Source organism: Lolium rigidum, chromosome 3, assembly GCF_022539505.1.
Source record: "Lolium rigidum isolate FL_2022 chromosome 3, APGP_CSIRO_Lrig_0.1, whole genome shotgun sequence".
NCBI classification, from domain to species: Eukaryota; Viridiplantae; Streptophyta; class Magnoliopsida; order Poales; family Poaceae; genus Lolium; species Lolium rigidum.
In genome coordinates this window covers 296,964,521-296,975,786 of record NC_061510.1, presented here as the reverse complement: position 1 = coordinate 296,975,786, position 11,266 = coordinate 296,964,521, and the positions used below count along the sequence as shown (strand labels likewise).

Below are 11,266 nucleotides of genomic sequence, written 5' to 3'. Positions count from 1 at the left end.
GCAAAAAGAGAGATAGAACTTGATATGCTATATACTACCTCCATCTCGTTATAGATGATATTTTAGTCAACTCAGGTAGTTGTAGACCTATGACAGATCAAGTTAGCTGCGTCATTAGAAAATATTATAAAATATGAGCTGAGGCATTACATGCAAAAGGAATTTGTATGAAGTGGCTCCTGATTTCATTGTACAGAAAAGACAGCAAAATATACTATTGCGATGAAATGAAGGGATTTACAAGAGGGAGGCAAAAGACAAATGGAAAACTCTTACTCTTAATCCTCTATACAAGCTCACAGCCACCACACTGTCAGTGTTCATAAGCGTCGCTATAGTTTTAATCCTTGAAAGAAGATATTTTATATATGGTGATATATCTTTCAACGGGAAAAGGAATGAATATATCAGTACATTAAAATAAAGCTGGTTTCAGACTATAAACAATATTTTGAAAATAATCATCATGCTATTATGTCAACAAGAAAAGACATGCTGGCGTTGGCACATTACTTTCACAACAGATGTAAGAGGCACATGCACTAATCTGACAAGTCACCAACCACATGGGAGATAAAATATATCCACCCCATTTGACAGATCAGTGATTATTTGGAAATTATCCCACAAGTAACCCCTTGGCACCAGATTTGTGGTCAAAATATAGTTTTGAGGTTTCTTCCCTGTATATAACTGAACTCAGTTGATCAAAACTTTGAGATGGTGCCAGCTGATTAGTTTCTGGATATCACTGCATCTGGTGTATACGATGATTTCCAGTTCTCATTCTTAGCCAGCTGAAGCGCCAATGCGCCGAGTCTTCTGAGAGACATTAGTCATATAGGTAAGGACTGGAATAATGTATTCCTATCTGAATTCATCCTCTTGAGCGCTTCAAGTAAACCAGCACCACGACGCCTGTCAAGGCAATAGCTCCAGCCATCAACCCGTAATGAACAGGCGTCAACTGACTTGTGTGGGAAGACACCAGCTCCGGCTCCGGAAATTGCTTTGTAGCTTCAGAATTGGAATCCGACTCATCAACGTGTAACCTCAGGACCTGTAATTCCAAGTTCAGCACCAGTGACACAAAGGTGACAAGCAAATGACCAGCACATCTTGCAGTGATATAAGTTTTAAAAAAATCTATGAAGTGGACAACAGTATCCGAGTCAGAGAAAAAAATACCTTCAATCCAGATAATTTAGCATGGGTCACAGCACCGGCAAGATCAGAATCTGTAGTGAGCAGCACCCTATCACCTTCATCATCGTCATACTGCGTAGAACAACAGAATCACTATCTCATTGCTATTGCAGCTTGGGTGTAGCAAGGGTTGCAAGCGGCATCCCGCATAAGCCCGCGAAAGCATTATCTAGTTCAAACTAGACTAATTTGCTAAAAAAAAACAGTTACAACTAAGTTAACCGATTTTAACTACGAAGCGAGGCAGATCGGGTGCCGCTTTGCAACGCTAGGTATAGCACAATTCAGGGTAGCCTAGCTGAGAGTCAGTCAGTACTCTACAGTTACGGATATATTAATTCATGGGACTAGGTAGCTAGCAGTAGCACTCAAGATAGCTGGTGTTTTTAAACACAGGTTCTTGGTTTTGGTCCACTAGTTACATGTACCATCTTTTTATACTAGATAGGCTCTCATGTCTTTTGGGAAGGAGAGTGGACAGGATAGAACAGAAGGAAATGGTTTTCTGGGCAGGAAAACGAAGGATAGCAGGAGTCAGCAAGTCCGGCTCGTCCTAATGAACTTATCTCTTGAACTAGACTTTGCCCAACTGGCTACCTTACGGCACAAGGTCGTTGCCTGACCTGCCTTATTCACTGCCTCTACTGCCAACGCACGCACTTGGCAAAGCACGACACTGCTATGTGTGAATACATAAACATGGTAAAGATATAAAATGAAGCAACATGGGATAAAAATGGATGCTAACTAGGTACTTGCTTCTACACGGAATTATAGCTGCCGTTGGGGAGGGTACCGGTTAACCAAATCCAAACCCAAAATTACCCATTACCCATTTATTTTAAGATTATTATCCATACCCAAAAAAATTGGGTATTGCCCAGTGGATATGGGCATACCCAGCTCTTCCCCGTTCACCCAGCACACTGCTCCTTCTTGCTGGTCGGCCAGGGGAGGTAGAGGTGGGAGGTCACCGATGGGCATCGGCGCAGCGAACCGAACGTAGAGGTGGGAGATCACCGGTGGCTCGGCGAACCAGGAGGTCACCGGCAGCGCTGCAAACCGGTCACCGGTGGCGCAGTGAACAGCGAGGTCGTCGGCGGTGCGGCAAACTAGGAGATCGCCGGCGGCGCGATGAACTGGAGGTACATGTGGGAGATCGACGGCAGAGCAGATTGTCGAGCGCTGGCAGCCAGGCCGCGGTTGTGCCCCAACCCTCCTTTCCCACTGCCCCCAACGTCCGTTCCCCACCGGCGACAGCCACGATGCCACATCACCCCTCACCAGACTACCAGCCCCCTCCGTGTAGGTCAATGCCGCCCCGCCTCTGCTGCGCGTGCGCCTCCTCACCCGGAGCTCCACCGTCCTTCTGCTAAGCCTTGGCCGGAGCGGGCGCTTTTGCCATCGTCTTCCCGGCGGGAACTGCATCGAGGCCCCAAGACTGGAGATGTTGTTTGCTGGGTATGGATAATCAGTGGATAACACCGTATTTACCCTCTCCATGCCCAAAGTGAAATGGGTAATTTATATTCTATCTGTACCCTCCCCAAAAAAGTGGGTATGGATTTGGGTGTGGGTAATGGGTATAAAACGGCAGCTATACACGGAATTATATCACAAAATTCTTCATAGTTCATCAAAGCAATATATATAATTAGAAATGCTAGAATTTGAGGATAAGGCACTTGCCAGTTAGCCACCTAGTTCCTCCGTTCAATATGCCAATGAGAAGTTTAGAAACACATAAATATCAAATAATGCTTACCAAAAGCTGAATTGGGTCCTTCTCACCGCGAGTGCCTAACCTTTGTGTTACAGAAGATATAAGCTCGTCTAAACTCTCTGAACCTGCAGAGGCGTAACACACAATGTTGTTAGTTGGTACACTGCAACCACGGTTAGCTATCATCCAACTATGAATAGAGTACCCACCACATGTAAATCTATGCATACGTCTCTTCTGGTCCTCGAGCTTGAAGGCAAAAGAATTGCCAGTAACAGCAGGATAAATGCTACTCCTGCCATCTCCAGCCTCTGAAGGCGGCACTAAAGATATTTCGCTGAGCAATGAAAACATAGAGGTAAGCATCACAATTGATGCAAACAACAAAATCACAAGGAAGCATCAACTAACCTGTGGCTATCAAATTCCTCGTCTGGAGGCTCCAAAGCAAGAGCAGAGTCCCAGAACCTCTGCATTATTGTGTTTGCCACATCATTTGCAGCTCCAGGACCACCTTCGACCTTCACACAGAACACGTTAGATTGACCAAGATTACCGTGAGATTCTCAGACAAGTGCACCCCAGTTCAAAATAAAAACAACACATTTGCAAGAACGAGAGAGAGAGAGAGAGAGAGACCAGCGAAATGGCTGCATGGGTAAGCTGCAGAACATCCAAGCAAGCAACAACTTTCCCATCTGTTCAAAGAGAATTAAATTATGTTAGATAATAGATACACAATATAAAAGTACCAAACAAATAAGCCTTAGGCTGAGAAGAACAAGGTTTTACCTCCATCAATAACAGGAATATGCAAGAATTTGCCATCATGCATAATGTGTAGTGCGTCAAGAATTGTCGTATCCAATGTAGCACTGTCCGGGTGTGGAGTCATTACCTTAAGCAAAATGGTAAATAGCACTGTGAGTCTAGAGTATTTTGCATTAATCTTAGCCATCTTTTAAAATAAGAGATTGATCTTGAGAAGAAACCTTTTCTACTAGAGTTAATTCAGGAGAAAGGTTTTGTGCCACAACACGCATAAGAATATCCTTTGAGCTGAATTTCACAGTAACATATATACATTAATAGCTCATAACAAAGATAATAAGAATACACCAAACACAAGTTCCATGAAACATATGTGGGGATGCGTACGTAAAGATTCCTTGCAGCGAATTTCCGGTAGTTATAATCACCGAATTGACGCGTAGCTCACGCATTTTTTGGGCTGCTACATAAACAGGATCTGAAGGTGAAACAATTGCTACCCTGCAAGTTAAACAAGAGACAGCTCCCATCATCCAAATAACCTTTTGTTAAAAAATGAACCAAGAAAAAGGAATGAGAGAAAACATATCATACTTTGTGCTTTCTGTGATAATGGTTGACAAAGAAGGTTTAAACATCCGTTCTCTCAGAGTTTCTATTAAAGTGTGAGGAGCTGTATGCACAAATAGTTGAAGCATTAGTTTGGGTCAGCTAACATGAATACAACAAAATTGCAACTCAAGTACAACCTATTTAGAAAAGAACACATATTTATACTTTAGAATTCAAATTGCTACAATGTAAACAATATCATTTAATTTTTCTTTAGAATGAACTGGATCTTATTAACTATTCACAACTATAAGTCACATGGCTACAACACACACGTTCCATTACTTCTCAGTTTTTACTTGAGGATCAAAACAAGAACAAATGAATATAGTTAGCTGGCACAATCTACAACACAAGACCTGAGAAGTTGCCTCCTAATTGGCGCTCAACCCCTTCTACAGCAGCTGCAAGTGCACTTCCTTGTTCTGCTGCCTTGTCCAGTCTTGATATTGCATCATAGAGGCATTTTGCAATGTCTAGCATGGCAATAACCTCACCATCTTCAACCACTGGGAGGTGTCTAAATTTTCCTGAAACAAGAAAGTACAATATTAACTTTACAAGGACACGACATATCTGGAAGTAAGCTTTATGTGAAGAACATGAATACAATCAGCATCAACATACATCACATCTCATCACAGCTATAAGAAACTAGATGTGCATCCACATTTAAAACATCTAAAAAAATCAACAGAAGAAGATAAAACATAGCTAGTTCTGTCAGTAGGGCACATTTCCGTTGGAAATTTCAGATATATAGATTCCCTAAGGTAACTCTAAGTCGCTACAACAAAAACACACCAGATAATTCCCCTACAACCATGCATATGAGACTTTCTAGTGCTTCTGTTACTTCATAGCATGTCAGTTTGTATTATCACTATATGCAAACCAATAGGATTTTTAAGAACTAACACTTAGTTGGTTATATATCATTCAAGATATGTGGTTTGAATACCAATCCATCTTCTTAGAAGTTTCCTCTATTAAATGTCAATGCATCAGGGGTTTAAGTTATGAAGCACCAAACCCTAGAAAGCATGTCCTACATAAAATCTTGATCAAGCAGTGAAAAACTCAGTATACACAAAATAGCCTCAGAAGTATTAAGAAAACATGAGAGGACTAAAACATGAATATTTGATAAACATGAAGTGCTAAAACTTAACCAACTGTAAGAAAAGAGAAAAACTGGAGGAGTAAGATAATACAGTGTCCTCATGGCTTAAACAATTTAAAAGAGGGAATGCATTGTTTTGCTGAAAGATCATGTCAGTAATTGAACATTTTCAGGCTATAAATCCTGCAAATGGAAACGAGAAATGCATTTTAACTGAGAGTTTACTAATCATGATTAAAATACAATTAGCTTCACCAGAGACAACACGTATTACAACTTAGAGGATGTGAGTTCAACTGACTCAACCAGAAATACATTGACCACACAAGTACAGTACTGGGAGCCATTACAGTAACTTAAGAAGATAGCTCACCTTGGACCATTTTCTGCAGTGCCTCGATAGCAAGTGTGTCAGCCGTGACGTACAGAGGGCTTCGTGTCATGATCTTTGAGATGATTGTTTGCTTAACACGCAGCCCCTCAGCAATAACCCTTGTGGCTATGTCCTACATCATAAATTAGAAAATGAGTAAGAAAAGGCAGAACATTATGCATCGCGGAAATACTAAAGTAACCATAAGCCACTTCACATGTAGCAGTCACAGAGACTGCTAATCAGTCCAGGAATATAGGTGAACGCATTCATGCAACAGTATTCATAGCATAACATGAGCGTACAAAACTTTACCCAGGTATACACTAACGTCAGCTTACCTAAACATCAACAGTGAAGACAAGCATACAGGCCTCAAGTCCAAATTTGAAGCATCATCAATTAAACAAAAAAAGGGGACAAACGGAGTGTGCAGTCATAAACTAATCTGTCTTAACTAACAAAAAAAATCTAACCTAAACATGCGTTACTTTAGTCTCTACTGTTGAATGGCCAAATAGGGATTGAAACAGAGTAAATAACTAGAGTATCCCGTCGTAGTGGTAGCTGCATTTACGCGACCGGGTCCGAGCCACGGGACAAGACCAAATTGGATTACAGACACAAGCAATCTTTATGGGGCCTTGCAGAATGTAGAGTACAGTTCAAAACAGGCAATGTACACCGTAACCTAGAAACATGTGCCATCTGAGTTTTGAGTTCCAAACAATAACCGGCACAAGTATCAGTAAATATTACAAGAGAGAAATATAACCTTGTCGGTGACAATGCCTGAGAGGAGGCCGTTGACGTCGGTGAGCAGCACGGCGTCGACCCGCCTCGCCGCCATACGCCGGCATGCCTCCGACACTGTCGTACCCTCCGGGATCGTCAGCGCCTTCGAAAGCCGCAGGTTCTTGACCGTCCTCTCCCCTCTGACGAAACCCACGCCCGACAAGAAAATCCAACATTTTGGTCAGAACCGAGGTGAGAAAGCAGCAGAAAAAAGAGGAAAGCTTTCGGGTCCTTACGCGACGTGATTGGGAGAGGCAGGCTTGGAGGGGGCCTTCAGGTTGCCGTTTCCATTTCCGTTAGAGGCAGCGGCGGAGGGATCCTCGGACTTGCGGGAGGAGGCCGCCGACGGCGGCCGGCTGCGCGTGCGGCGGTTCTGCGCCATCGCGGCGGCGCCGCCGGGGTTCATGGTTTCGGCGGCCTAGATGAGGATGAGAGGCCTAACAAGATTATCGTCTGGGGATTGCGGAGGGAGGCCGGCGGGGAGAAGGGTGGCGGCGGCGGCGAATATTTGGGGGAGGGGAGTGGTCGCTGCTTCTGTTGGGCTTCTTCCTCGCTTGTTGGGGACCTATTCATATTTCGGTCCTTTAAATGCTGCATTATTGCGTTAAGTTGCATTATTATGTCATCATTGATATTTTAATACTTCCTTAGATCTATAAAAATGAGAAAATTCGCACTAAAACATTTGTAGGTACATATATTTTTGAATAAATATTTTAGATCAGAGGGAATAGTTCAAACCCCAATACTTGACACCTTTTACACATGGCCAAGAGCCACCCCATGGTCAACGAACAATTTTGTGCTTAACTTACTATTTACTCCCTCCGTTCCTAATTATAATCCATATAGCCTAGGTAATTAACATAAGCTAATAGAAAACTTTACATAAGATAAGAAAACGTAATTAAATTTCTAAAAATATTGTACATATATTTGACGCAATGCAATACACTTTATATTCTGAATTTTTTTCTAAAATCCTATATACCTTATATCTAGAAACAGAGGAAGTAAAATCCATGGTCAACGAACAAGAAATAGGGAACGATTGATAAAGAGACAACCGAAAAATACATTAGTTAGTAGATAAAATTACCATAACCCGTGTAAAATGCAGCCTAACTCCATCTGTGTTTGTGCATGTTGTAACATATTTTTTTCCTAAACGCCCGGAAATTCCGAGAACTTGTGTTAATAATAAATCCTAGCATGACAGTGAGAACTGAGATTCGATAGCGTAGTTCGACGATTAACTACTACATCTGCGGGGCATGCTTTACGGACGCTTCTTTCTAGGTACTGTCATGGTACACCGTCGACGACAAATCCGTCAAGGTGTAAAGACACATCAGATCTACAATATCACGCCGGTCCAGCGCATCTGCCACGGGCGCCACATCGTCCCGAAAAACAACCTTATGTCTAACCTACTCCTCGTGTCTCGTCTATTTTGGCTAATCACGATGCCTTTATATAATAGGCTAGGTTACAAGAGTTCGACTACAACATGTAACCTTCCACATAACTACAATATCAACCATAGTAGTACCCATGCCTATACCTTTGCACACCCGACAGCTTGGTATGCATCCCATGTTGGCCCCGATCAATCTGAACCATCACGACGAGTGGGGTGCTCGTATTTGACACCTCACATGTCGCCAAATGCATTGACGCCTATGGGGAGAGCACCACGGGCAAGGGCTAAGAACAGCATGTGGTCATCTTCCTCCCCTGCTGCTTCTTCTTCCTCCCAACCTCCCTACCATCTTCTTGATCTCCCGCCTCCACCGCCTGTCGGCGCCACCCGCGTGGTTGCGTCCCCATCCTCCCTCTAACCTCCCCCAGCCCCACGTCTCCGCCGTCGGCGAATCCCCACACCCCAACCCTAAGAGCTTTCGCCGGTGAGCTCCCCGCACCCCACCCGCACCGCACCGCACCCTAAACCCTAAGTTTGCTCCCCACCTTCGCCGATGACGACGCGGCTGCCATCGGTGCGTGCATGGCCTTCTTCTTCCTCCCCGGTCACCCACCCTCTTCCTCTGCCGCCTTCTTGTTCCTTCCTGGTCACGCTCTTCCTCCTGAGACCACCTAACAGGCCGGCACACCTATCCATCGCCGAGGAAAACAACCTACGTGTCAGGGCGCTATCGTTCGCGTGAAGCGTCAAATATGAACCACCCGACGAGTGCCTCTGAAAAAATGCCCACGATGTAGCCATGGGCAGAGGAACAATGTCCTGAAAAAGCTTCTTGGCTCAAAAGTTAGCTACGAAATATCATGTCGATAACCACTATCACCAAAAGCATATACAATGAGATAGAGAAACATGAAACATGTTGCGCTGCACAACGATAATGATTTGCTTCTACATGAGCGAAGGAGACTTGGGTAGTACAAATGTGCAACACATACAAAGAATTGTTGTGGCATCTGCATTTGTGTAAATAAATCAATCCGCTCTTAACTAAATCAGATACCCCTTAACGAAAGCACTAGGAGTAGTATAATTTTTCTTACTATGATCGGTGCGATATACGGTCAATGTTAAACATTATGCAAAAGAAAACAGATTTAACAGAAAAGATAACATAATAATGAAATTTATTATACACTATAGAAGCTGCGAAAGCCTAAAGCAACATGTACTACTTCATATACTACCTCTGTCCATAAATAGATGACAAAAATTTGTCTAAATTTGAATGTATCTAGTCACGATTTAGTGTATAGATACATCCGAATTTACATAAATTTTTGGCATCTATTTATGGATGGAGGGAGTATGAGTAATCGTTAGCAATAATAGTTTGATCAAACCGAGCAAACAATAGTGCCTTTCATTTCATGGAGCAACTAGCAGCAACAATGCCATTCCTTCACGCCACATATGGACATCCTGGTGATAACGGGAGGAAACAGGGGGCACAAAATAGAGAATCATGGGATGGTACTATCGACCCGGTTTGATTGAACCGCGATCTCACGGTTTCCCTTTGTTTTGACATGCGATCTCACGGTTTCTGACCCCACATTTCGCATGGTCGTAGGCCCGAGTCACCGGACCGGATGGGTGTGTCGTGTGTCGGTACCTTTGTGAGCCTTTCACGGGTTGGCTGGGTGCGCCTGGCGAGTTGTGCCGCACCAACAGATTCGTGTTCGAATTTCCCGCGTTTACACAAAAATAATCTAGCATAGACTGTTTCACCCATCTAACCCTTTTATGTGGCGCTCTTTCCATCGGTATCACACCTCACTATGTGACGCCCATGCGAGCGGCGCCACACATCCCCAATGTGGCGTGGTCGACGTTGCGCGCGGTTGACCAGCCGACATGGCAGGATATGTGACGCCGCTCCCCTGGGAGTGTGGCGCTGATACCATCGACACCACACATAACAAAATAATTGGCTAAAATATATTGTAAGACAATTCTCCAGGGACCCTGTTTGTGTGGCACCGATGCCAAGGACGCTACACTTCACAGTTTGACGCCGATGCCACACAAACAGGATCGCCAAAACAGCTAAGGACTAAGCGTTCGAAACCCCTGGATGTTTTCGACATATAAATTGACATGTGTGGCGCCCATGGCAAGGGCGCCACACATTGACTTGTGCTACATCATGAAAAGTGCTACCATATTTCAGCATTTTTGGATACAACATTGCACATAACATCTATCAGACAACATAATGGTTCAGAGTACACATAAGATTCCACGACATCAAGGTTCACACAACATCAATGTTCGAATTACAATAAGGTTCGACAAGATCAAGGTTCATACAACATCAAGGTTCGACAACATAAAGGTTCGATAACAAGAAACTAGCCAAATGGACATCACTGTGTGGCGAAGGCTCCCTCCCCCTTCGCCTTCTTCTTCTTAGATTCTCCAGCCAGTTCTTCATTCTCCCTTATGTCACCAACTGAACCGCCGAGTCGAAGAAATGGTGGCGCTCCTCCGTCTTTGAAGCTTCCGCTTGAGCTCTTTCCAACCTTATGCGCTCAGCCTCCTTAGCAACCTCCTCTAGGTGCATCCTATTGGCCCGCTCCCTCGCTAGTTGAGCAAGTTGCATGTTCATTTCGAATTTTTCCCTCCATAGCCGGTCCCGTTCGGCCTGGAGCTTCTCATTCCTCCTCTTTTGGTGCAATAGGTATTCCTCATACCCCTTTGCATACGATCATCTTTCGCCTTCTTCTTAGCTATCTCCTCCTGCCTCTTCCTCTCAAGTTCTTCCTTCTCCCTCTTCCGCACCGTCCTCAAAGCCTCCTGATACGTCTCCAACGTATCGATAATTTCTTATGTTCCATGCCACATTATTGATGATACCTACATGTTTTATGCACACTTTATGTCATATTCGTGCATTTTCTGGAACTAACCTATTAACAAGATGCCGAAGAGCCGCTGTCGTTTTCTGCTCGTTTTTGGTTTCGTAAATCCTAGTAACGAAATATTCTCGAAATTGGACGAAATCAAGACCCGGGGTCCTATTTTGCCACGAAGCTTCCGGAAGACCGAAGAGGAGTCGAAGTGGGGCCACGAGGGGCCGCCACTATAGGGCGGCGCGGCCCAGGTCTTGGCCGCGCCGACCTGTAGTGTGGGGCCCCCGTGTGGCCCCCCACGTTGCCCTTCCGCCTACTTAAAGCCTCC

At 44.1% G+C, this 11,266-nt stretch overlaps 1 protein-coding gene across 1 annotated transcript; it reads right to left on the bottom strand.

Moving 5' to 3' along the window:
* Positions 1-396: 396 nt before the first annotated feature.
* LOC124703592 (CBS domain-containing protein CBSCBSPB3-like) lies at positions 397-7,024 on the bottom strand. The gene is made up of 14 exons (XM_047235813.1): positions 6,840-7,024; positions 6,584-6,743; positions 5,809-5,941; positions 4,672-4,842; positions 4,295-4,373; positions 4,088-4,201; positions 3,922-3,988; positions 3,722-3,827; positions 3,569-3,627; positions 3,341-3,450; positions 3,139-3,266; positions 2,972-3,054; positions 1,189-1,278; positions 397-1,060 (listed from the first exon to the last, which is right to left on the bottom strand). The coding sequence occupies exons 1-14, from the start codon at positions 7,007-7,009 to the stop codon at positions 878-880; spliced, it is 1,653 nt and encodes a 550-aa protein (XP_047091769.1). The 5' UTR covers positions 7,010-7,024; the 3' UTR covers positions 397-877.
* Between the last annotated feature and the right edge of the window lie 4,242 nt (positions 7,025-11,266).